This window comes from Lontra canadensis, unplaced genomic scaffold, assembly GCF_010015895.1.
Source record: "Lontra canadensis isolate GAN:19392208 unplaced genomic scaffold, GSC_riverotter_1.0 scaffold190, whole genome shotgun sequence".
Classification (NCBI taxonomy): Eukaryota; Metazoa; Chordata; class Mammalia; order Carnivora; family Mustelidae; genus Lontra; species Lontra canadensis.
In genome coordinates this window covers 1,476,709-1,503,836 of record NW_022631184.1, presented here as the reverse complement: position 1 = coordinate 1,503,836, position 27,128 = coordinate 1,476,709, and the positions used below count along the sequence as shown (strand labels likewise).

General features: G+C 39.5%; 1 protein-coding gene and 1 pseudogene across 9 annotated transcripts in view; one reads left to right on the top strand and one right to left on the bottom strand.

Moving 5' to 3' along the window:
- The window catches only part of NLRP3 (NLR family pyrin domain containing 3), a 53,179-nt gene that overhangs the window by 5,680 nt on the left and 20,371 nt on the right, over positions 1 to 27,128 (top strand). For 4 of the 9 annotated variants that reach the window (XM_032847573.1, XM_032847572.1, XM_032847565.1 and 1 more), the window contains 4 exons: positions 342 to 2,109; positions 4,163 to 4,336; positions 6,768 to 6,938; positions 8,305 to 8,475. In XM_032847573.1, coding sequence (XP_032703464.1) covers positions 342 to 2,109; positions 4,163 to 4,336; positions 6,768 to 6,938; positions 8,305 to 8,475 — 2,284 coding nt within the window. Of the gene's footprint in view, positions 1 to 341; positions 2,110 to 4,162; positions 4,337 to 6,767; positions 6,939 to 8,304; positions 8,476 to 20,900; positions 20,948 to 27,128 lie in introns of those variants that run through there. The other 5 variants (XM_032847567.1, XM_032847568.1, XM_032847570.1 and 2 more) reach the window with 4 other exon arrangements.
- On the bottom strand, positions 23,781 to 24,603 carry LOC116861084 (annotated as a pseudogene).

Sequence of the window (27,128 nt, the reverse complement as noted above, 5' to 3'; positions counted from 1 at the left end):
TCACACGGCTCCTTGTAGTCCCAGAACCAAGTGGAGGTGATTGAGTGTCTCAGGTTCTAAAAGGTATGGGTTGCAGACTACCTAAAGGAATAAAACTGAATAAAAATGATTTTCTGGCAAGTGACAGTGCCTATGGCACTTTGCTGTTCTCCTGCTCAACTATGTATACGAAGATTTTGACATCCTAGATTTTCTGGGTCTGTCCATACCCACACAGTGAAGAGAATCTGCATCTCCCTTTCCTTAGTTCTGGTCATCACTCCTTCTGGACACAGATCTTTGTTGATAGCTCATGTATGCTTGGATTTCTCCCAAATTTTACCATTCTGTCTTTACCCCAGATTACTGTAAGAAGTACAAAAAACACGTGAGGAGCAGATTCCAGTGTATTAAAGACAGGAATGCCCGTCTAGGTGAGAGTGTGAACCTTAACAAACGCTACACCAGGCTGCGTCTTGTCAAAGAACACCAGAGCCAGCAGGAGAGGGAGCATGAGCTCCTGGCCATTGGCAGGACTTCAGCCAGGACGCTGGACAGCCCTGTGAGTTCCCTGAATATGGAATTGCTGTTTGAGCCTGATGACCAACACTCAGAGCCTGTTCACACGGTGGTATTCCAGGGAGCAGCAGGCATTGGGAAAACAATACTGGCCAGGAAGATCATGTTGGATTGGGCATCAGAAAAAATTTACCAGGACAGGTTTGACTATTTGTTTTATATCCACTGTCGGGAGGTAAGCCTCGGGACACGGAGGAGCCTGGGGGACCTGATCGTCAGCTGCTGCCCTGACCCAAACCCACCCATATATAAGATTGTGAGCAAGCCTTCCAGGATTCTCTTCCTCATGGATGGCTTCGATGAGCTTCAGGGTGCCTTTGATGAGCACACAGAGACTCTATGCACAAACTGGCAGAAGGTGGAGCGGGGAGACATTCTCCTGAGCAGCCTCATCAGAAAGAGGCTCCTTCCTGAGGCCTCTTTACTCATCACCACAAGACCTGTGGCTCTGGAAAAACTGCAGCATTTGCTGGACCGTCCCCGTCATGTGGAGATCCTGGGTTTCTCAGAGGCCAAAAGAAAGGAATATTTCTTTAAGTATTTTTCAGATGAGCAACAAGCCACAGAGGCCTTCAGGCTGATTCAGGAGAATGAGATCCTCTTCACCATGTGCTTTATCCCCTTGGTCTGCTGGATTGTATGCACTGGGTTAAAGCAGCAGATGGACAGTGGCAAGAGTCTTGCCCAGACATCCAAGACCACCACTGCTGTGTATGTCTTCTTCCTCTCCAGTTTGTTGCAGTCTCGTGGAGAGAACCAGAAGCACCAAGTCTCTGCCAACATCCGGGGTCTCTGTTCACTGGCTGCAGATGGAATCTGGAATCAGAAAATCCTGTTTGAAGAGTGTGACCTTAGGAACCATGGCCTTCAGAGGGCCGATGTGTCTGCTTTCTTGAGGATGAACCTATTCCAAAAAGAAGTGGACTGTGAGAAATTCTACAGCTTCATTCACATGACTTTCCAGGAGTTCTTTGCTGCCATGTACTACCTGCTGGAAGAGGAGGAACAGGGAGGGTTGAGGAACCTGCCATGGAGAAGTTCCAAGCTTCCCAACCGAGACGTGACTGTCCTTCTTGAAAACTACGGCAAATTTGAAAAGGGATATCTGATCTTTGTTGTCCGTTTCCTCTTTGGCCTTGTAAACCAGGAGAGAACCTCTTACTTGGAGAAAAAACTGAGTTGCAAGATCTCGCAGCACATCAGGCTGGAACTGCTAAAATGGATTAAAGAGAAAACCAAGGCCAAGAATCTTCAGATCCAGCCCAGCCAACTGGAATTATTCTACTGTTTGTATGAGATGCAAGAGGAGGATTTTGTGCAAAAAGCCATGGGCCATTTCCCCAAAATTGAGATCAGTCTCTCCACCAGAATGGACCATGTGGTTTCTTCCTTTTGTATTGAGAACTGCCACAGCGTGGAATCACTTTCCCTGAGGCTGCTTCATAACTCCTCGAAGGAGGAGGAGGAGGAAGAGGAGGAAGAAGGGGAAATGCAGCACTCTGAGGTGGATCACTGTGTCCGCCTAGATCCTCATGCTGCCTGTACTCACCGGTAAGGTGATTTGCCTTCAGGCAGGTATTAGAATGGTAGGGCTGCCCTCTGCCATCTAGCCACCTTTCTCTGGGCATTGGTTCTTTCTGCCTGCTTCTCAACTGTCTTTACAATATGGTTGCCACAGCTACATAATAATACCCCCCCCCCCGATTTCTACTAGACTCCTTCAGTGGCAGAGATGGACAAGTAGAGGAAAGGGAGGTGGATAAGTGGATGAGGAGAAAAGCCAATGAAGAAAATAAGCAAGTGTTTGGTAGATGCCAACTCAGCACAAGGTATTAGTGGGTTAGAGAGTTGAATAAAAATGTTGTAAACTCAAATTGCTTGCAGTCAACTTGGGGCTCTAATACACAGTATTCAGTTAACACACAAGGAGCCAAACAACCCCAGTGACTGTCCCAGGAACACAGAGGACAGAAGGCCTTTAGTACTGGGTGCTGGGGGGACGTTTATCAGAGGAGTAAGTTTTGAGCCTGCCTTGAAGGACCAGTAAGATGTGGGTGAGTGCAGGAGAAGTTAAAGGGATTCTAGCAGTAGAGTCTGGTGTCTGAGGAACAGTGTACATAGGAGACTATGCCAAGGGACATGGCTTCATTGGAACAGATATAATGAGGGAAAATTGAGGGACATAGGGCTGGGAAGAAGAGGGTACTTTTAAGCTCCTGCACTGTGTTTACAACCAGGAAGTCATCAACTGCTCCCTCTTTGGTGTGTTGGGACAGCAAAGCAGTTCAGTTACTTGAAGTCCCTGCTTGGGAACTGCCACAGCTACGGTGGGAGGATGGATACTCTGTGAAAGCTTGGGTTTAACCTGCACAGAAAGCACTTGATATGGGATAAAATTAAGGAGAAAGGGGACTGGCCCTTCCACCAAGAATAATGAATTTTTAGCTCCTTCTTTCATCCTTGGCATCACTAGCAGGATGACCTTTTAATTTATCATTTGGTCATCCAGGACCACCTGCTGGGGCTTCAGTGGTAATGAAGACCCAGGCCCTGCTCATAGCAACTTAAGGTTCAATTGTGGGGATAGCTGGGAAATAAGGACAGACAGTAGAAGGGATGGGCTATGGCAAGAACACATATAGAATGCACCAGAAACACATAATGGGAAGCCCTTGAACAGCTGGACTCTGACACATGGAGTATGAGAAACCTGAGTGTGGGCAAGGGGCAGCTCAAACAGAGGGAACAGTGGGTTCAGAGGGCAGAGGCTGGGGAAACAAGTATGTCCCTATGATGGCAAATGATTCAGAAAACTTAGAGAGGGTGAGAGAAAGGAAACGAGGGAAGGAAGCACATCTGTTTCTTAGGGCCCTAAAAACTATGTTGGAAAGAAACCTGACCAAGATTACAGAGCTATAAAGAAGGCTGGCAGAGACTTGAATTAAAACTCCTGATGAAAAGCCTGATGCCCATTTGATTGGGTGACAGCTACCTTCTTCTGAGGGCAGGAGCTTACTTTGTGTGTTCCAGAACCTTCTGAAGACCAGCAGCCTGGATATCCACCCCATGCTGTCAAAAGTGCAGAATTGCAGGCCCAATCTTAGACACACAGAGCCAGAATCTGTATTCTAACAAGGACTGCATGTTGGAACCATATGGAAGTCTTAAAACTATTGATATACTTGGTCCTGCCTCAGAGATTCTGACTTTAGTCCTATGGTGTGGCCTGGCCTCGGGACTTTTGAGAGCATTGGTGATGCTATTATGCAGCCAATGTGAGATCTGAGATCTGGATCTCACAGTGTAGTCTCTGGATCACTTAACAGAAAACAAGGCCATGGGCAGGACAGCTGTCTGATGACAGAGGGAGGAGAAAGACATCTGAGGGAGGTACTGGAGGGTGTGCCAAGGCAGCCAGTCACAGACTCATGCTGTTTCTATAATAAGGTATGCAGGACAGTCTTACCAGGGCCCCCTGGTCTTTGTCATTCCTTAGTAGGCAATCTTTGGTCCTGTGAGTCAGTTCTTAATCCTTGGGAAGTCTTTGAACTGGGGCCAGACACTCCTGATTTTCTTTTCTTTCTTCCTTCCCTACAATTTCTAGGTTGGTGAATTGTCATGTCACTCTCAGCCTTTGGCAGGGGCTTTTCTCAGTCCTAAGCACTAACTCACTGAACCTCACTGAACTGAACCTCAGTGACAATGCTCTGGGGGACCCAGGGGTACAGGTGTTATGTGAAATGCTCCAGCGACCTGGCTGTAATATTCGGAGACTGTGGTAAGAAACTGTGTGTGTGTGCGTTCATGTGTGCCCGCATATCTGTGAATGACACAGAGAGCATAGTGGAGGAAGACCTCAGGGTCCAGATCAGAGGTTTGTTAGTTTTCTAGGGCTGCTGTAACAAAGTACCAGAGAACAAGAAGCTTGAACAATAGAAATTCATATTCTCACAGTCCCGGAGTCTGGAAGTCCAAGCTGAAGGTGTCAGCAGGATTGGTTTCTCCTGAAGTCTCTCTTTTTGGCTTGTAGATGGTGGTCTTCTCCCTAAGTCTTCATGTGGTTTCTGTGTTCGTGTCTGATTTCCTAAAGGATACCAGTTATGTTGGATTGGGGCCTGTCCTCATGACCTCATTTAAGGGTTTAAAACCTGATCTCCAAATATAGTCACAATTCTGAAATCCTAGGGATTAAGTCTTCAACATATGATTTTTTTTTTGGAGGGATGGACACAGTTCAGCCCATAACAAGTAGGAAGGTAAAATGGATTGGAGGTCAGTTGTTTAGAAAGCTTCAAATGGGGAAGAATGATGGAGAACTGAAAGTAAGCCATTTCTTGGTGATAGGACAAAAAGTGCATGGCCTTCAATATCTTCTTTTTCTTCACTGGCCATCATCACGGCTGAGAATTGGAGAGTTTCATCATATACAATGTCTACCTGGGCTGGACCCCATCAAAACATTTTATATAGGTTGAAATGTCACAGAGAATCTCTTTCAGCTTTTTTTTTCTTTTTTTTTAATGAACTTTAAAAAATTTTTTTTACTTTATTTTCAGTGTAACAGTATTCATTGTTTTTGCACCACACCCAGTGCTCCATGCAATCCATGCCCTCTCCAATACCCACCACATGGCTCCCCCAACCTCCCACCCCCCGCCCCTTCAAAACCCTCAGACTGTTTTTCAGAATCCATAGTCTCTCATGGTTCACCTCCCCTTCCAATTTCCCTCAACTCCCTTCTCCTCTCTAACTCTAACTTTCTTAATAAAGAGTGCTTGCTCTGGACTCACACTGTGAATCAGACTCACATTCCCCAAGACAATACACGAGTGTCTGGGCCATCCTACAAACACTCTTCCATCACACATCTGCATTTTTGATGAGCTACATAGCCAGCACTAAAGTCCATCCCTCCAGGGTGTTTTCATACATCCCTTTCTTGATCATTATACCCACCCTAACATCAACTTTATCAATTTTATCTCCTATACAAACCAGTAGCTCAGGCCCAGTAACCATGACCGTTTGCCATAATATTGCAATACAATTCAAGATCATGGGACAGGATTTGTGTTCATCTTTCCACTGTCCTTACAATGTCTGGACAAGTGTCTTAGCACACATCAGTGCTCAAAAATACATACTGAGTGACTACTAACTGTTTGGTTTTCCCACATCCACTTTTACCACCTAACTATTCTCCGTATAGCACCAACCTATTCTCCATACAGAAGTCAGAGGGTTATTTAGAAAATTCCACTTTAATTATGTCATTCCCTTGCTTGAATGCTCTTTGTTCTTTTGATAAATTACAAATCCTCCTCTTGCCTTCAAGGCTCTGGCTGGTTTTGGCTCCTTGCCTTCTCTATCCCATGCCAGTCTTCCCACTATCCTGGCAGGTACCACTGTGTGATTCCATAGAGTGAGACACAAATAGAGAGACATGGGTGATGATGAGATATTCTGCAAGTAAATAGAGGTTTAGTCATGCATTTAGCTCTAGTTGGTGTGAAGATAGGGGTATAAAGGAAGATGTTTAACAGGCTCTAGGATGATGAAGTATTCATCTGGAAAGAAGAATGTTCTTGCTCCTCTGACACAGGGACTCCTAGTTGTTGTTGTTGATGATGGTGATAATGGTGTCTTTGTGTGTGTCTGTGTGTGTGTGTGGGGGGTGGAGTTGTAAATCAAATCAAGATACAGAGCTTCTTGCTATTTTGGTGTAGGTGGAGGGCTGGGATTTAATCATTAAACAGAACAATGGAGACAAGATTGACAGAGAAGTAGATAAGTAAAAAACCCCAGAGAGATCAGTGTCCACCTGAGGGATTTTCGCGGTGAAGAACATATGATACAGAGGTGGAACACACAGATTTACCTCCTTTTTCATTTATAAAACAGGGACATGCCTGTATACATTGTAGAGCTGGCCATTATTTATGGAGGGAGTTCACTGATACACACAGTGGTTGTGGTCTCAGGCTATGAGTTCATAAGCCTGGGAACTAACTTCACAATAAGTCTCAGCCTGCATGTGGGAGTTCTGGTAAGATCATACTCTCACCTAACTTCTTTCCTTAAAATTTTCCCTTTGTAACATGAGACCACAAATCGCCCCATTTGGTGCTGAAAACTAGCATAGACCAGAAGGCAGTGTCAGAGAAGCAGCCTGTGTTCTGATGCTTTATGCTTCTGTACTTGGCATGAAGGTTGGGGCGGTGTTGCCTTTCCCATCACTGCTGCTTCAACATCTCCTCGGTCCTGAGCAGCAACCAGAAGCTGATGGAATTGGATCTGAGCCACAATGCCCTGGGAGACTTTGGAATTAGACTTCTTTGTGTGGGGTTGAAGCATCTATTCTGCAATCTGAAGAAGCTTTGGTGAGTCTGAGCTATTTTCCTTCAGGAAACAAGAGCTGTGGCTTCAGGGATCTATGATGTGCTACAGTTTTAGCATGAGAATAGCCTTCACTGCTCAGAAGATTTCCAGGTGTTTATCAGTAATTCATTCAGTTAGTGTTTGTTGGGGGAAGAGCCATATACTAAGTCTTAGAAGGAACTTAAGTAATCAAACGAATCATGCTCACTTTTAAGGTATTTACAGTTGAGCTGAGAAAATACAACCAGTGTAATGCATTGCTCCAGGAGAGTTTTGGGACTTTATGACAAGCTCTTGGTCTCCACACAAAACAGGAAAAGAGGTGTTAACACACTTGATATTTTATGAAGCCCTTCACTAAATGTTTCTGGGAGACTTAAATTTTGAATAAGAGAAAGCACTTGAAAATGGTAGGGCCAATTCACACGCATTAGGATGGCTATTATTAAAACAAAACAAAAGTGTAGGTGAGGAGAAATTGGAACCATCATAATTGCTGGTGGGAATGTAAAATAGTATAGCTGGTATGTCAGTTCCTCAAAGTGGACATAGAATTACCATATGATCCAGCAATTTCACTTACAGGTATATAAAAAGCAGTGTAATCAGGCATCTAAACCTGTATTTGTACACTTGTGTCCATAGCAGCATTATTCACAATAGCCAGAAAGTAGAAACAACTCAAATACCCATGGATGAATGAATGGATTAAACATGCGGTAAGGGGGGAGGTTGGGGGTAGAAGAATGTGGTAGATATATGCATACAGCCTTCAGGAGAATTCGGACACATGCTGCAACATGGATGCATCTTGAAAACATTATACTAATTAAAATAAGCCATACACAAAAGGGCAGATATGTGGGATTCCACTTACAGGAATGACCTAAAATAATCAAACTCATAGAGGCAAAAAATAGAATAGTGGGTCCTGGGGGCTGGGGGAGAGAGGAGTGAGGAGTTAGTGTTCAGTATGTACTAAGTTCCAGTTTGGAAAGATGAAAAACTTCTGGAGATGGATGGTAGTCACAGTTACACAACAATGAGAAGGTATTAAATGCTACCTTAACACCTAAGGTTACACTTACCTTGTACACTTAAGGATTATAATGGTAAATTTTATGTTATGTATATTTTACCACAATAAAAAAAGTGATAAAAAAAAGCTGATGAGATGGAGTATTGACATGGCTTGGAAGGTGTTTACTTGCTATTACACCAAACAAAAGGAAATAAACAGTTAATATACAGTTTGGACACTCTTCCCATGTTTGGAAAGGACTAGAAGCAGCATTGGAGCAAGTGCTTCCGTGACTCACAGACAGTGAGGTGAGAGAAATGTATGACATTCTGCCATCTTTATGGAAGGTTGGTCAGTTGCTGTCTCACATCAGCATGTTGTGAGGACCTTGCATCCGTCCTGAGCACCAACCAGTCTCTGACCAGACTCTACTTGGGGGAAAATGCCCTGGGAGATGCAGGAGTTGGAATTCTATGTGAAAAAGCAAAGCATCCACAATGTAAGCTGCAGAAACTGGGGTAAGTCTTCATTGGTATCTCAGCAGAAATCAGCTTCTCTTCAGGGTTGTATTGCTTGGGAAACATGGACGAGGATTGTTCTGTAGTAGGATGAGATCAGACAGAGTTGAGGGTAGAGAATGGAGGAGACAGTATGTGAAGAGGTTGGAATACTAGATACTACTTTCTACTGGTAAGGTATTTATGACTATAGAACTGAAAGAAACCTTACGGATTGCTCAGCTCAATCCCCCACTGAGGGAAACCATTGTTTCTCAGACATTCACATGGATAGTCATTGGTTTCATGTGTGGACTCTTCCAAGCACACCAGCCATTGCTGCATATGCGGCCATTGCAGTAAGAGAGAGTTATTATTTCTACATAACACGTTTGGTTTCTGTGTGTTCGTCCTTGTTCTGCTACCCAGGGCTCTGCTGAGAGGTATTGATCTCAGTTCCCCAGAGACAACACTCACATTCTAGGCCTTCTCCTCCCTTGCCTGGACATCTCTAAATTCTCAAGAAGGATATAGCTTCACGCCTTCACCTACATAGTCATGTTGTCCTAGGGAAGGGTTGTTCTGTTTGTGTCCCTATTTGAAGTACATTGCCCAGACCTGAACCTGATACTCCTAGAGATGTATGGTGCAATTTTCACCTCCTGTGGCAGGGCCCTGTAACTGTCACAGAGGGAAACTCTGATTTCCTTATGTTTCTGGCAGTCACATCAGATCACAACTTCATATTGGAATTCTGTAGTAAATAATAACGTGAAATTCTGGTGTGTTTTCTAACATTAACAACCAAATCTCTGCAGACTTCCAACTGGGTGCCATACAAGTGAATTCAGTTTTGACACTATCTACTCAGATGTAGTGTGGACCCCACAGGTTAAGGACCTAGTCCTACATGTTCCCACACTGGCAATATCAGATATCAATGCAAGTAGTGGCACAGGTTACTTGCACTTCTTTCTGACTCAGTTATGACCTGGGGGTTTTTACACCCGCATCCTCAGGTTTTAAAGTTTGCTAGGACCCCTCGCAGAAATCAGGGAAACACAACTTACAGTTACATTTATTATAAAAGATATTATAAAAAATACATATAAACAGTGATACAGGGTGAAGTCAAGAAGGGTCCGGAGCACAGGGACACTTGTTCCCATGTATTTGGGGCATTTCACCCTCCCAGCAATGGATGCATTCACCAACCCATAAGGTCACCAAATCTCATTGTTTAAGAGATTTTATAGAGTTTGATCAGTCTTCCTCCTTTCTGCCTCTTCAAGGTTGGTGGACGGGCTGAAAGTTCCACCTCACCAACCACCTGATCATTCTGGTGACCAGCCCCATCCCAAGGCTATCTGTGGGACCCACCTTCAGTCACCTCATTACTATAAACTTACCTGTGATCAGAAAGGGCTCCTTTGAATAGGAAAAGAGGCTGCTTCACTTAGGACATTCCAAGGGTTTTAGAAGCTCTGTGCAGGAACTGGGGACAAAGACTAAATGTATTTCTCATTATGACACACAAAATATCTACTGATAATCATGTACTTAAACATGTATCATGGCTCTTCCATGATCATTTTACATGGATTATCTCAGCTGACCTCATAAAAATTATGCCAAGTAGATATTAGTGTCTCTAACTCAAATAGGAAAAAATGAGGCCAAGAGAGTTTAAGACCTTTTCCCAAGGACACTTGGATAGAAGGCAGTGGAACCCATGAAGACACAGCCGAGTGTTAGCCCCTACCTGTTCCCTTAACACTAGTGCAATACTGAGTCATGATGTCTTGCTGTCAGGCTTTCTAGGGGGCATCTACATCCCTGTCTGGGCCTCACAATCTTATCTTTTTTTGGACAGATTGCTTAGACATTTTTGAATTGTGATTCTGTCAATCTTATCTCTACCTACAACAAACAAACTGTAAATGTCTTCATTGACATTACTGATATGAATACCAACCATATCAGCACCAAGACAAAATATAACAGAAAGGGTCTTTAATGAGGAATAATACATTAATTCATCATTACAACCTACATATGTTCACAACACTCTGATATCCTTCTACTTGTCCCATCAACCCATCCTCTGATATCACTGCATCTCTTTCCTTGGAAAGCCCTATCTTCAACGTCTCCATATCCTCTCCTTACTCTACCTCAGCAATTTGGCTTCTGCTACTCCCTGTTTGTTCAACAGACATATTTTGGCCCCTTTATTTCTGGGCATGCTGGAGGCTCACGTGTAGCTGCTGACAGTGGCAGTGAGTAAGACAGACCAAGAGTCATTTTTCACAAACATTGGTAGAGCAGACAACAGACACTAGACAATAGACAAACAATATACAGTACATGCAAGTGACATAATAAAACTGGAATTGACAGTGAGGTCTGCTTTCTTGTCCAAGTGTTCATCAAATGCCTCTTGAGTGACATGGGATCAAGTACCTAGTGAAGTGAAAGTATGAGTGGTGAAGGAGTCAGGAAAAAACAAACAAACAAACAAACAAACAAAAAAACAAAAACCAAAACCCAGGGAAAAAATAGAAGGGAAGAGGCCCAGAACATAGACTCTCAGTTGGTCCTCAGTGATCCTGGTTCTGACGTATACATCCTTCTCAGTCTCTATTTTCGTTGATATCTGTTGCCTTTAATTCTCCTCATCTTCCTGAAACTCTTCTCTCTTGTTTTTGGGGAATTGCTCATTCTTTCCTGTGAATTCTAAAACTTCTCCTTCTCTGGGTCCTACATTGACTTCTCATCCTGTGGTCTGGGGAATTTCACCACTGGTTTTCTTTTTTACTGATGTTTGTACACTCTCTGGGAACTTTTATATGCCACTTAGCTTCAAAAACAATGTGTACAGAGATGGCTCCAAAAAATGGTCTTAAACCCAGGTATTGTTCATTAACTTTTCTTTTTTAATAGATTTTCATGCCTTAGAGCAGTTTTATATTCATGGGAGGATTGAGGGGAAGGTACTGAGATTTCCTATATGCCTTCTGCCCCTTACATGCATAGTCTCCCTGTTATCAACATCGCTGACCACAGTGGTACATTTATTACAGTTAAGGACTTAAAGGCATATCATAATCACACAAAGTGCACAGTTTATATCGGATTCACTCTCGGTTATGTACATCATATGAGTTTGGGCAAGTGTATAATGACATGTATCTACTACTGTGGTATCACAGAAAATAGTTTCATTGTCCCCAAATCCTTTCTGCTTGGACTATTCATCCATCCCTTTTGCTAATCCCAACCAACCACTGTTTTTTGTTTTTTAATTGAAGGAGAGTTAACATACAATGTTATATTAATTTTAGGTGTACCACAAAGTGATTTGGCAATTCTATACATCATGCTATGCTCACCATGATAAATACAGTCACCATCTGTCAGCATGCAAAGTTATTACAATTTTATTGACTATATTCTCTATGCTGTACTTTTTGTCCTCATCACTAATTTATTTTTTAACCACAAGTTATCCCCTTCACCTATATTGCTTTCTCATTTGTCTACATCTCCATTTGTCTCCATTTTGTTCACGGAGCCACCAGTTTGTTCTCTGTATTTATGATTCTGTCTCTGTTTTTTGTTGATTTCTTGTTTTGTTTTGTTTTTTAAATTCCACATATATATCATGTGATATATTAAATAGGATCGTTTTCTCAATTTTTCTTTCTGTTCCATTAGTAGTGTATAGAAATACAACCAATTTCTGTATATTAATTTTGTATCCTGCAACTTTACTGAAATCATTTATCAGTTCTAATAGCTTTTTTGTTGTATTCTTTAGGGTTTATAGTATCATGTGATTGGCAAATAATGAAAATCTTTCTTTTTCCTTACCACTTTGGATTCCTTTTTTTTTTTTTTTTCTTGTCTGATTCCTGCAGCTAGGACTTCCAGTAATATGTTGAATAACAATGGTGGGAGTGACAATCTTTTCTTATTCCTGGTCTTAGAGGAAAAGTTCTCAGTTTTTCACAATTGAATATGATGATAGCTGTGAGTTTTTCATTTATGACCTTCATTATGTTGAAATATATTTCTTCTGAACCCACTTTGTTGGGAGGTTTTATCATGAATGGATGTTATATTTTGTCAAATGATTTTTCTACATGTATTGAGATGATCATATATCCTTTCTCTTATTAATGTGATGTATCACATTGATTGTTTTGTAAATACTGAAGCACTCTTGCATCCCTGATATATCCTACTTGACCATGATGGGTGCGTTTTTAGTGTATTGTTGAATATTTTGTTTGGAATTTTTTCATTTATCTTCATCAGGGATATTGGCCTGTAGTTCTATCTCTCTCTCTCTCTCTCTCTCTTTCTTTCTTTCTTTTTTTTTTTTTTTTTTTAGTGTCTTTGTCTGGTTTTGGTATTGGAGTAATGCTGGAGTCAGGGAATGAATTTGGAAGTTTCCTTCCTCTTCTATTGTTTGGAATAGTTTGAGAGGAATAGGTAGTACTCTTTTTTAAATATTTGGTAGAATTCACCTATAAAACCATCTGGCCCTGACTTTTATTTGTTGGTAATTATATTTGATTACTGATAAAATTTCATTAATTGGTCTGTTCAAATTTTCTATTTCTTCCTGATTCAATTTTGGAAAATTATGTTTCTAAGAATTTATCCACTTCTTATAGGTTGTCCAGTTTGTTGGCATATACATTTTCATAAAATTCTCTTATATTAATTTGTTCTTGTGTGGTGTCAGTTGTTATTTCTCCTTCATTTCTATTTTCATGTATCTGAGTCTCCTTTCTTTCTTAATGAATCTGGCTAAGGGTTTTTAATTTTATTTATAGTTTCAAAGAACCAGCTCCTGGTTTCATTGATCTTTTGCACTGTTTCTTTAGTCTCTATTTAATTTGTTTATGTTCTAGTCTAGAACATTTTTTCTTGTTTCTTCAGGTAGGCTTGTATTGCTATTAAGTTTTCTCTTAGAACAGGGTTTGCTGCATCCCAAAGATTTTGGATTGCTCTGTTTTCGATTTGTCTCCATGGTTTTAAAAATTTCCTCTTTGATTTTTTGGTTGACCCATTCATTGTTTTGGAGAATGTTGTTTAACCTCCATATATTAGTGTTCCTCACAGATTGTTTCTTGTAATTCATTTCTGTTTTTTTACTGTTGTGGTCAGAAAAGATGCTTGATATAACTTCAAACTTCTTAAATTTATTGAGATTTGTCTTGTGGAGAATGTTTTATATGCACTTGAAAAGAATGTGTATTCTGCTGTTTCTGGGTGGAATGTTCTGTATATATCTGTTAGGTCCATCTGGTCCAATGTGTTATTCAAAACCACTGTTTTCTCATTGACCTTCTGTGTGGATGATCTGCCCATTGGTGTAACTGGAGTGTTAAAATCCCCTATTGTAGTTGTATTACTGTCATTTTCTCCTTCTATGCCTGTTAATAACTGATTTACTTATAGGTATTCCTATGTTGGGTGCAGAGATGTTGACAATTGTTATATCCTCTTATTGGATTTTCCCGTTATCATTATACAGTGCCTTTATTTTTTCCTTTTTTATTACAATCTTTGCTTTATTTTTATTTTTTTTTAAGATTTTATTTGACAAAGATCACAAGCAGGCAGAGAGGCAGGCAGAGAAAGGAAGGGAAGCAGACTCCCTGCTGAGCAGAGAGCCTATTGCAGGGCTTGATCCCAGGACCCTAGGATCATGACCTGAGCCGAAGGCAGAGGCTTTAACCCACTGAGCCACCAAGGCACCCCACAATCTTTGCTTTAAAGTTTGTTTTGTTAGAGACAAGTATTACCACTTTGGCTTTTTTTTTTCTTTTCTATTTATATGGTATATTTTTCAATCCTTTCACTTTTAGTCTGTTTTTGTGTTTTTTTAAAAGATTTTATTTTTTTTATTTGACAGACAGAGATCACAAGTAGGCAGAGGCAGGCAGAGAGAGAGAGAGAGGAGAAAGCAGGCTCCCCGAAGAGCAGAGAGCCCAATGTGGGGCTTGATCCCAGGACCCTGGGATCATGACCTGAGCTGAAGGCAGAGGCTTTTAACCCACTGAGCCACCAAGGTGCCACCTTTTTTTAAAAGATTTTATTTATTTATTTGACAGAGCGAGAAACAGTGAGAGAGGAAACAGAAGCAGGGGGAGTAGGAGAGGGAGTAGCACACTCCCCGCTGAGCAGGGACCCTGATGCGGGGTTCAATTCCAGGACCCTGGGATCACTACCTGAGCTGAAGGCAGATGCTTAATGACAGCCCCTCAGGTGTCCCAGTCTGTTTTTGTCTTTAAGTCTGTAGTAAATTTCTTGCAGGGAACATGTAGATGGGTCTATTTCTTTTCTTTTTTTTTTTTTAATTTATTCAGTCAACCTATGTCTTTTGATTGGAGTACTTAGTCCATTTACATTTAAAGTAGTTATTGATAAGCATGTGTTTATTTCCATTTTGTTAATTGTTTTCTGGTTGTTTTTGTAGTTCCTTTCTTGTCCTCTTGTTCTCTTCCCTTATGATTTGATGACATTCTCCAGTGTTATGTGTAGATTAAGTTAAAAAATTTTGGGGTGGGTATTTATTATAGGTTTTTGATTTGTAGTTACCATGAGGTTCATATATAGCATCTTAGGCATTTATCAGTCTATATTAAGTTAATGGTTGCTTGATTTTGAACACATTCTAAAAACACTAAATTTTTACTCTCCTTCCATGTTTTATGTATATGATGTCATATTTTATCTCCTTTTTTAGTTTGCGTATCACCTGACTGATATTTGTAAATATAATTGATTTTACTACCTTCATGTTTTAACCTTCATACTAACTTTATAAGTGATTAGTCTACTACCTTTACTGAATGTTTGTTATTATCGATGTTTTTTTCTTTCATAATTTTCTTACTTCTAGTTATGGCTTTTTCTTTACATTGAAAGTAACCCCTTTAACATTTCTTGTAAGGTTGTTGTAGTGGTAATGAACTCCTTTAAGTTTTTTTCATCTGGGAAATACTGTGTCTCTCTTTCTATTCTGAATGATAATCTTGCCATGCAGGATATTCTTGATTACAGACTTTTTCCTTCCAACTTTTTGAATATATCATACCACTATCTTCTGGCCTGAAATGCTTTTGCTGAAAATTTAAAAAATAATTTCTTTATCATTACTTTTTTTGTCATTTAAATTGTTATGCATTCTTGTGTGAACCTCTTTAGGTTTATCTTGTTAGGAACTCTGTGCTTGCTGGACCTGGATGTCTATTTCTGTCCCAAGATTAAAGAATTTTTCAGCTATTATTTCTTCAAGTATGTTATTGCTCTTCTCTTTCTGGGATCCCTAGAATGTAAATATTATGCTTGATGATGTTGGTGAGGTAATTTAATCTCTTGTAATTTTTTTTTCTTTTCTTTTTTCTTCTCATTGTTCAACTTGGTTGGTTTCCATTACCTTGTCTTCCAAATTTTCGACCCATTACTCTGTATCCTTAAATCTGCTGTTGATTCCCTCTGGTGTATATTTTATTTCAGTTATTAAATTCTTTATATCTGGCTTGTTCTTTTTTATATTTACTATCTTTTTATTGAGGTTCTCTCTGAGTTCATCTACTCTTTTCTCAAGTCCTTTATCTTTATGACTGTTACTTTGAATTCTTTACCAGGCATATTGGTTTTCTGTGTTTTATTTAGTTCTTTTGCTGTAAATTTGTCTTGGTTTTTCATTTGGGACATACTTATCTTCCTCCTTTTTTGTGTGACTCTCTGTATTTGCTTCTTTGTATTAAGGAAGTTGTCTACATCTCCTGGTCTTGGAAGTAGTGACCTTGTATAGAAAAGATTCTTTGATTCCTAATGGTGCAATGCTCCTGGTTAACAGAATCAAGCATTCCAGGTGTGCTCTTCTATGTGGACTTCATACACCTTCTTGTGCTTACTGTAGGTGCAGTGGATGGGGTTTAGTTCTTGCTCTGTTGAGGAGCCTTCTGAGGCTGCTACAGGTTTATAAGTAGGTGGGGTCAACAATCAGGCTAGTTTTCTGGACTTAGACTCTCTGCTACAGATGTGGGTACATGGAAAGGCAGGGCATTCTTCCTGTGCAGCCAGCTTAAAGGCTTAGCTGCTGAAACTGGTGTGTGGGGTTATCTTCCTGTCTCTGCAGGACAAGAGTCGCCTTGGAGTGGTGCAGGTCCCTGCTGGACTGGCTTGCTGGTTTTGGTGGGGCAGCCATTTTGGGTGGATACTTGTTGAGGTGGGTGGTTTGGATATGATGGATCTGCAGGGGAATACAGAGAAAGGCATGCAATGTTAGTAAGGTAGGTGGAGAATGTTAGTGCTGGCTCTGGCTAGTTTCCAGCTATCTAAGTGAGGAAGGAAAAAAGAGAAATGGTACCAACTAACACTTTTACTCTCAGAAAAATCTTCTGAAGACTACTGCCCCTCCAGAAGGTGATCTTAGATAAGAATGTAAATCACTTTTGGGGCGCCTGGGTGGCTCAGTGGGTTAAAGCCTCTGCCTTCGGCTCAGGTCATGATCTCAGGGTCCTGGGATCGAGCCCCGCATTGGGCTTTCTGCTCAGTGGGGAGCCTGTTTCCCTCTCACTCTCTGCCTGCCTCTCTGCCTACTTGTGATTGGTCTGTCAAATAAATAAATAAAATCTTAAAAAAAAAAAAAGAAAAGAAATCACTTTCACATATACCCCAGGCACTTAAAAATTAATTAATTAATTAATTAATTAATTTAAAAGGGGACGAAGGGCAAAGGGAGAGGCAAAGAATCTCAAACAGACTCCCCACTGAGCATGGATCCTGACACAGATCTCCATCTCACAACCCTGAGACCATGACCTGAACCAAAAATCTACTGAACCACCCAGGCTCTTCCCCCCCTGACCAGGCACTTTTCAGCTGTGTGTTGTGTTTTGGGCTATATTATCTTTTATGTTGTTGTTGTTGTTTTTTAATATTTTTAACTAGGGGCACCTGGGTAGCTCAGTCCAGTAAGTGTCAGACAGTAAGTGTCTGACTCTTGATTTCTAGTCATGTCATGATCTCATGGGTCATGGGATTGAGTCTTGCTTTGGACTTCCTGCTCAGCAGGGAGTCTCCTTGGGGTTCTTTCTCTCCCTCTCCATCTTCTCCTTCTCCCACTGTTTCTCTCTCTCTCTCTCTCAAATAAATAAATAAATAAACAAATAAATAAATAAATAGTTTTAATTTTTTACTTTTTTTTTTTTTTATTACTCTCTGTACCCAACATGGGGCTTAAACTATCGCCTTGGAGTGGTGCAGGTCCCTGCTGGGGGGAATCTATCAAGAATCTATCATGAATCTATCATGAATCCCACACACTTCTGACTGAGCCAACAAGGATTACATTTTCTGTTGTCCTCTGGCTCTCCTAAATTTTGGTGTGCTGATTTTTAAAGTGCCCAGAGTTAAGTCCTACTTATTTTCAAAGCCAGATGTTATGGTGACTTGTCTTCACAGTTTGAGTCCCTCATGCTTGTGTTGTCCATCTCATTTGTGGTTAGACTTGTTAGGCATTTTGTTCTTAACTGGGCCTCCATGACTGCTATCTGTTTCCATGTGGCCTTCTCTCTGTGGAATATCTTTTCCATCAGTTTTCCAATTAATTTCAGAGTTTTAGTCCTACAGATGTAGCTCTTGGTGTGTCCATGGGTCAAGGTGAACTCAGGATCCTCTTATACCACCATCTTTTAAAAAAGTTTTTATTTAAATTCCAATTAGTTAACATACAATGTACCATTAGTTTCAGATGTATAATACAGTAATTCAGCACTTCCATACAACAGTCAGTGCTCATCACAAGATGTGTTCTTAATCCCTATCACCAATTCACTCATCCCCTCACCCACTTCCCCTCTGGTAACCACCAGTGTTTCTCTATAGTTATAAGTCCGTTTCTTGATTTGTTTCTTTTTCCCTTTGCTCATTTGTCTTGTTTCTTAAGTTCCACACATGAGGGATGCCTGGGTGGCTCAGTTGGTTTAAGTGTCTACCTTCAGCTCAGGTCATGATCCCAGGGTTCTGAAATCGAGTCCCACATTGGGCTCCTTGCTCAGCAGTAAGCCTGCTTCTCCCTCTGCCTACAGCTCCCCCTGCTTGTGCTCTCTCTCTCTGACAAATAAATAAATAAAATCTTTAATTAAAAAATTCTACACATGAGTGATGCTCTATGGTATTTGCTTTTCTCTAATTGACTTACTTTGCTTAATATAATACTCTTTAGCTCCATCCATTCATTGCAAATAGAAAGATTTTACTCTTTTTTTTTAATGTTTGAATAACATTCCATTACACACACACACACACACACACACACACACACCCCACATCTTGTTTATCCATACATCATTCTGTGGACATTTGGGCTCTTTCCATCATTTGACTATTGTAGATAATGCTGCCATAAACATCAGGATGCATGTGTCCCTTCGAATTAATGTTCTTGTGCCCTTTGGGCAAATATCTAGAAGTGCAATTGCTGGATCTTAGAGTAGTTATATTTTCCACTTTTTGGGGAACCTCCATACTATTTTCTGAAGTGGCTATACCAGTTTACATATCCACCAGCAGTGTAAGAGGGTTCCCCTTTCTCCATATCCTCATCAACACTTGTTTCTTGTGTTGATTTGAATCATTGTGACAGGTGGGGGGTGATGTCTCATTGTAGTTTTGATTTGTATTTTCCTGATGCTGAGTGATGTTGAAAATATTTTCATGTGTCTGTTGGCCATCTGTATATCTTCTTAGAAAAAAAATGTTTATTCATGTTTTCTGCCCCTATTTTAAGTGGATTACTTGCTTTTTGGTGTTAAGTTTGAGAAGTTCTGTAGATTTTGCATACTAATGCTTTATCAGATATTCCATTTGTAAATATCTTCTCTAACTCAGTAGGATGTCTTTAGTTTGTTGATTATTTCTTTTGCTGTGCAGAGATTTTTATCTTGATGAAGCCCCCATAGTCTATTTTTGCTTTTGTTTCCCCTGCCTCAGGAGACATATCTAGAAACAAGTTACTATGGCTGACCAAAGAGGTTATTGCCACTCTTCTCTTCTAGGACTTTTTATGGTTTCAGGTTTTAGGTCTTTTATCCATTTTGAATTTATTTTTGTGTAAAGTGTGATAAAGTGGTCCAGTTTCATTCTTCTGCATGATGTTGTCCAGTTTTCCCAACACAATTTTTCCAATAGATATTCTTTACTGCTTTGTTGAAGATTAATTGACCACATAGTTATAGGTTCATTTCTGGGTTTTCTATTCTGTTCCATTGATATATGTGCCAGTTCTGTGCTGTTTTGATTACAGCTTTGTAATATAACTTGAAGTCCACAATTGTGATGCTTCCAGCTTTGCTTTTCTTTTTCAAGTATTCTTTGGTTATTCAGGATCTTTTATTACTCCACACAAACGATCCTTTTTTGGTGTGTTTTTTGATGCCTGATTTGTGACCTAATGTGTGATCTATTCTGGAGAATATCTTATCTGCACTTGAAAGGCATGTGTATTGTGCTGTTTGAGGATGTAATGTGTGAATATATTTGTTAAGTCCATCTGGTCTAGTGTGTCATTCAAAACCATTGTTTCCTTGGTGATCTTCTGCAGATGATCTGTCTGCAGATGAATTTCTACAGATTTTTTGTAGATGATCTGTCCATTGTTGTGAGTGAGGTGTTAAAGTCCCATATCATTAAGGCACCACTTATCATTATATTTTGAAAATTTAATTATAATATATGTTGGTGTTGGCTTGCTTCTCTTGATTTTGATGGGAGTTTTCTGTGCCTGCTGGATGTGGATGTCTGTTTTCTTCCCCAGATTAGGGAAGTTTTCAGCTGTAATTTTCTCAAATTAATTTTCTGTCCCATTTTCTCTCTCTTCTTCCAGGACTCCTAAAATACAAATGTTATTATGATTGATGGCAGCCACTGAGTCCCTAAGTCTTTTCTCATGACCCACAATTCTTTCTCTCTTTTGTTCAGCTTTATTATTTTCCATTATCTTGTCTTATATGCCACTAATTCCTTCTTCCACTTCTTCCAGTCTGCTGTTCATTGCATCAAGTCTGTTTCCAGTCTCGTTTATTGTGTTCTTCATCTCTTATTCTTTTTAACTTCTATCTCTGTGGTAAGGGTCTCACTGTGGTATTTTGTCTCTGTGGTAAGGGTCTTCTTTTCTCAAGCTCAGTCAGTAACTTTATGCTGGTTGCTTTAAATTCTCTACCATACATTACCTATAACTGTTTCAATTAGATCTCTGGCCATCCCTTATCTTGTTCTTTCATTTGGGATAAATTCTTCCATCTTGGCATTGTGTCAAGGAGAGATCATATAGTGTCAAGGGTCTGGTGCCTCAGGGAGTATCTCTGGTGTGTGTTGCATGCACTGTGCTGTTGTGTTCTGGCTGCTCTATCTTTCAGGCCAGTCGTCTGAAGAAGCATTCCTTCCCTGTTGTGGGCAGTGTTTGGTCCCTGACTTACATGTGGTAAGTTTTAATGTGGTTTGTTCTTGTCTGCTTATAAAATGAAACCTGATACCACTTCCATGAGATCAGGGGACCCTACAGAACTCTCTGGTCAGTAGATGTGGTGGGGGCTGTGGTATGTGTGGTCTTCTGGGGGGAGGGGCCCACTATGCTGAGAGTGAGGCAAACTATACTGAGAAGGGCAGAGTCTCCAGAGCACAGGGGTGGGGGCTTGGTGTAAGCAGGTTAGGCAGCCAATGTGGGTTCTGCCTTGCTTTCTGCAAGTGATTTGTGTTTATGCTGAGGGATGGAGGAAGGAAATGGCACTAGCTATTTCCTTTGTTCCTGGAGAGGGTCTCCTTAAATGCTTCCTTGAGTGGGAAAGTGTTCCAGGAAGAGGGAATAATTGCCCCACTGTGTGCCCCAGGCATTTTCAAATTACTCTTTCAATGTAATCTGCTCTAGGAGTAGGGTAGCACCCTCTAGGCTATATCCCAGCCAAGCCTGCTGACTTTTAAAATCCAAGCTTTAAGCCCTGCTGGTTCTCAAGAACTCACAAAATTCAGTCTTTCTCACTTTCCCAGCCAATGTCTTTGGTGAATTGTTCTCCTTGAACTTCCCCTATGTGCTCTCCTCTCTTTCACCTGTCTCTGTTACCATGGGTCCCATCCCACCAGAAACCCATGATCCATTTCTCCCTCAAACCATGTCTCTGACCTTCCTATCTTCTTCAATGTGCTCTCTTATGTCCCTTTAGTTGTATAGTGTGCTCTGTCAGTCTTCAGGTCAGTTTTTGGAGGTTTTTAAGATGATTTGTTAGATATCTAATTGTGTTCATGGAAGAGATGAACCTAGGGTCCTCCTACTCTGCAGCCATCTTTTGAATTTCTCCTACTCCATCATCTTACTGAACCTCTTGTGTTCAAGTTTTGATATGTATGAATTAGGGGGCATACACATCTGTGTGAAGGTTTTTGCATGGAAATAAGTTTTCAGCTCCTCAGGATAAATATCAAGGAGAGATATTGCTGCATTATATAATTAAAGGATGTTTAGTTTTTTTTTTTTTGTCTCAACATTTTTTACTCATCATTAATGACAGTGTATTTTATATGACCACTTTAAGGAGAGACAAGTTTATAATAACAATCCTCAAGAAACTTGGTTTCCTCTCACCTTTCCCTCTGGCCACAGGGGGTTCATTAAAACAAACCTAAGATGACATTAGGTGTTTTCCCACAAGAGTAATGGCAGGGCTCTGACGAGAGTATTGCTGAATCTTCAAGGAAGACCCGCAGAAGGTTGAAGTCAGTGAGTGAACTGAAAGTAGTTTCATACTTAGAACTTCTTTATAAACCCTTCTTCTGGTTTGAAAGTACTTTTATGCTGGCTGAAAGGTAGGAAATACTTGCTTACATCATCCGTCACAAAAAGGATTTCAATATTGTTAAGTCTGATCACATTTAAGCAAAATTTTTTAAAAAGGTGTTAAAACATGCTGACCCTTTAAAAAATATGCTCAAATAAATACATGTGGATGTACTAAAAAAATTTTTTTTTTAAATGATGTGGTCATAATAAAAAAAGGAACACTTTTATACATAGGATTTTATTTTGCACTGCTGTAACAATTTCATTATAGACCAAGGTAGAAAAAAAAAAAGGATAAAACCACCACACTGAGTAAATTACTAAAGCTTTTCTACTTTTGACAGGATTTTCCATCTGGTAGATTTATTGTCATATCCCCTTCAAAACAGACAAGATGCTTACCATATTTTAAAGATTATAGGTTGCCACTGAAAGAAAAATTTTACACAGTCACTGTACATCAAGGTTGAAAAACTGTCCTGCATGAAAAATATACTTAGAAATCATGTGAATAAAAGCAAAAGAAAACATTATTGTGTTTAAGGAAGGATTAAAGTCCTCATAAAGTGCCATCTAAATGTGGACATTCATTCTTCTTGGAGTCGCTTAGGTGTAGGGAGTTCTTGCTTCTGCCCATTACACTCATTATACTGTGTTTGTACCCAACAGTATTCATTAAGGCAAACAAATCCTTTTCTGAAGAGGTCTTAAAGAAACTGTGGACATATAGCAAACTTTTGGCATTAAAACAGGTTAACACATACATAGCCTTTATTAATGTTCATTAAGCATTCTTGGACTAGTGACAAGAAAAGATGAACATGCTTGTTAACAATGTCAAAAGTTTAAAATTCAGTGTCCAAGCAATTCCTAACAATGCTTCTGTAGCTTTAAGCTCTAAACAGTATAGAATTTATGCAAATGCATTAAAGAATTCAAGCTTGGCAAAGTACACCCAAGCAGGTTAAACTGTATATACAGAAAGTAAATGATAAATACAGAATTAAAAGAGTCCTTCTGGTTTTCCTTACAGCCTTGAAAACTGATAAACTTTTTGAGGACAGTTCTAGAATATTAAACTTTAGGTCACCACAGGTGTGAAACCTAACCACACAAACTGATTTAAAATACTCAAGATGACTTTGTAGTGTTTAATACAGTTCAGTTCGTAGGTAAGGGCACAAGACAACATTTAACAAAAATAGTCACATCATGGGACGCCTGGGTGGCTCAGTTGGTTGGACGACTGCCTTCGGCTCAGGTCATGATCCTGGAGTCCCGAGATCGAGTCCCGCATCTGGCTCCCGGCTCTGCAGGGAGTCTGCTTCTCTCTCTGACCTTCTCCTTGCTCATGCTCTCTCTCACTGTCTCTCTCTCAAATCAATAAATAAAATCTTAAAAAAAAATAGTCACATCAATTGACCTAGAAATCAAATGCAAATAGATATGAGTGCAATCTCCAAAATCTTTTTTAAGTGAACATTAGCCATTTATTCAAAGTTATACAAGAATTTGAAGGATTAAAGTCTCCTGTGACATAAAGCCATTTCAAATAGCTTCATGTCTCAGCTGAGCAGAAGGAGAGAGTGAAAGAGGAAGTGAGGAGCCGCATTTGGGCAGCAAGACAGTAAAAATGGACTCAACAGCAGCCTCCCCCGGCCTGCTGTCCTCCCTGATTGCCTGCGTGTGTGGCGTTAGTAGCAGCGTGCTGAGGGCCAATTTTAATGCCGTTTGCCTCGTTATTAATGTCAAAGACTCCTTCTTGGATTTTCTCATAAATTTCTTTTGCTATATTAATAAATGCCTCTTCTACATTGGAAGCAGTCTTAGCAGAAGTTTCCATGAAGATAAGTCCATGTTCTCATGCAAAAGCTTCACCTTCTTCTTTTTTTACTTCTCTTCTAGATTCTAAATCACTTTTATTTCCAATGAGCATAATGACCATGTTGGAATTGGAATGCTGGCGGGCATCCTCTAACCAGGTTGTCAAGTGGTTGAATGTATCTCTCCTTGTAATATCATACACTAGCAAAGCCCCTGCGGCACCTCTGTAGTATGACCTTGTGATGGAACGAAAGGACTCTTGCCCCACGGTATCCTATATCTGAAGTTTTATCTGTTTCCCGTCAATAGTATCATTCGAGCACCAAACTCTACACCGATAGTCAGGTCATGCACTGGCTGAAACCTCTTGTCTGTAAACTGTAGCAATAAGCATGATTTACTAACACCTGTGTCGCCGATGATGATGTACTTGAAGAGATAGGCGTACACCATGGCCGCAGCCGCTCGGTCAAGGATGTTTAGTTTTGTAAGAAATCTCAAACGTGCCTTCTAAAGATGATGTGTACCATTCTGCATCCCAAACACCATGAATGAGCACTTGTGTTGCTTCATATCCTCACCAGCAATTGTCATTGTCAGTTTTCCATCATGGCAATTTTAATATTCATGTAGTCATATTTTGTTTTTCTTTTTGTTTTAATTTCCATTTCTTTGATGACTTATGATGTTGAGTGTCTTTTCATAAACTTATTAGTCATTTGTGTGTATTCTTTGGTAAGGTGTCTGTTAAGGTCTTTGGCACATTTTAAATCAGGTTTTTTATGTTCTTATTGGGTGTTAAGGGTTCTTTGTATATTCTAAATAGCAGTCCTTTATCAAATATGTCTTTGGAGATATTTTCTCCCAGTATAGCTTGTCATTTTATTCTCTAGATGGTATCTTACAGAAAATAGTTTTAATTTTAATAAAGTTCAACTTACTGATTTTTTTCCCCTGCATCTTGCCTTTGGTATTGTATCTAAAAACTCATTGTCAAGCACAGGTGATCTAGGTTTCCTCCTGTTATAAGAGTTCTATAATTTTGTGTTTTTTTTACATTTAGATCTGTTTTGCATTAATTAATTTTTTTTACATACATACATGAAGTGCATTAAGATCAGTGTCAAGAGACATTTTTTATTTATTTATTTTTTTTTCACATGCATGTCCAGTTGTTCCAGCACCATTTGTTGAAAAGATTAACTTTGGTCCATTGCTTCTTTGTCAAAGATCAATTGATTATGTTTATGTGGGTCTATTTTTGAGCTTTCTATTCTGCTCTGTTGATTACTTTGTCTGTTACTTTGGCAGTACCACATTGTCTTCATTATTGTTGCTTTATAGCAACCCTTGGAGTTCAGTAATGTCAGTTCTCTGAATTTGTTCTTTTTCCTTCAATATCGCGTAGGTTGTTCTGGGTCTTTTGTCCACCCATATAGACTTCAGAGTCAATTTGTCAGTATCTTAAAAACACTTTCTGGGATTTTGTTGGAATTGCATCAAATCTATAGATAAAATTGGGCAGAACTGACATCTTGACAACATTGAGTCTTCTAACTATGAGCATGCACTGTCTGTCCATTTATTTGGTTTTTCTTTGATTTCTTTCATCAGAATTTTGTAGTTTTTCTCATATGGATCTTGTATGTATTTTGTGATATATGTCAGCATATATTTCATTCTAGGAGTTTTTTAGTAAATTCTTTCAGATTTTTTATGTAAAAGATCATGCCATTTCCAAACAGTTTCATTTGTTCCTTTCCAATCTGTATATTTCTTTGTGTTTTTCCTTTTGTTGTCATATTGCATTAGATAGGACTTCCATTAGGTGAATTAAAAGAATTAAAGAATGGGGACATCCTTGTCTTTTTCTGATTTAAGTGGGAAAGCTTTGAGTTCCTCTCCACTATATGTGCTGTTGCAGTAGATTTTTTGTAGATATTCTTTGTTAAATTGAGGAAGTTCCCCTCTATTTTTAATTGGCTGAATACTTTGATCATGAATGAGTATTGGAATTTTGTCAAAAACTCTTCCTGCATCTATTGATATCATCATGTGATTTCTCTTCTATAGTTTTTTGATGTGATGTGTTATATTAATTTATTTTATTATTTTTAAAAGATTTTATTTATTTATTTGACAGGCAGAGATCACAAGTAGGCAGAAAGGCAGGCAGAGAGAGAGGGGAAAGCAGGCTCCCTGCTGAGCAGAGAGCCCAATGCAGGGCTCTAAAGGCAGAGGCTTTAACCAACTGAGCCACCCAGGTGCCCCTTAATTTATTTTTAAATGTTAAGTAACTTTCAAAGGTAGATTCAGCCTTGTGCACTGGGAATAAATCCTCTGTGGTTGTGGCGTGTAATTCTCTCTATACATTGTTGCATTCAATTTGGTAATATTTTGTTGAGATTTTTGAACTTATGGTTATAGGAGATATTTGTAATATTTTTCTTGTAATATCTTTGTCTGGTTTTGATATTAAGTTAATGTTGGCCTCATAGAATGAATTTGAGAGTATTCCTTTTACTCTTTTCTTTTGAGAGAGATGTAGATAATTGATAAAATTTCTTCCTTAAATATTTGCTAGAATTAACCAGTGAAACAGTCTGAGTCTGGTGCTTATGTGTGTGTTTGTGTGTGTTTAAATTGATTAATTATTGATTCAATTGCTTTAATAGATAAAAAGCCATTCAGATTGTGTATTTCTTCTTGTGTGAGTTTGGCAGGTTGTGTTCTTTAATCATTGGTCCATTTAACCTAGCTTATTAACTCTGTAGGCATAGACTTATTTATAGGATTCTTTTATTAATTTTAATATTCTTTGGATCTGTAGCTATTTTCCTCTTTTTATTTTTCATATTGGTACTTTGTGTCCTCTTTTTGTTTTTTCCTAGCCTTGCTAGAGGTTTGCCAATTTTATTATTTTTTTTTCAGTAAACCAGCTTTTGAATTCATTGATATACTCTGAACTTCCTGTTTTTGATTTCTGCTC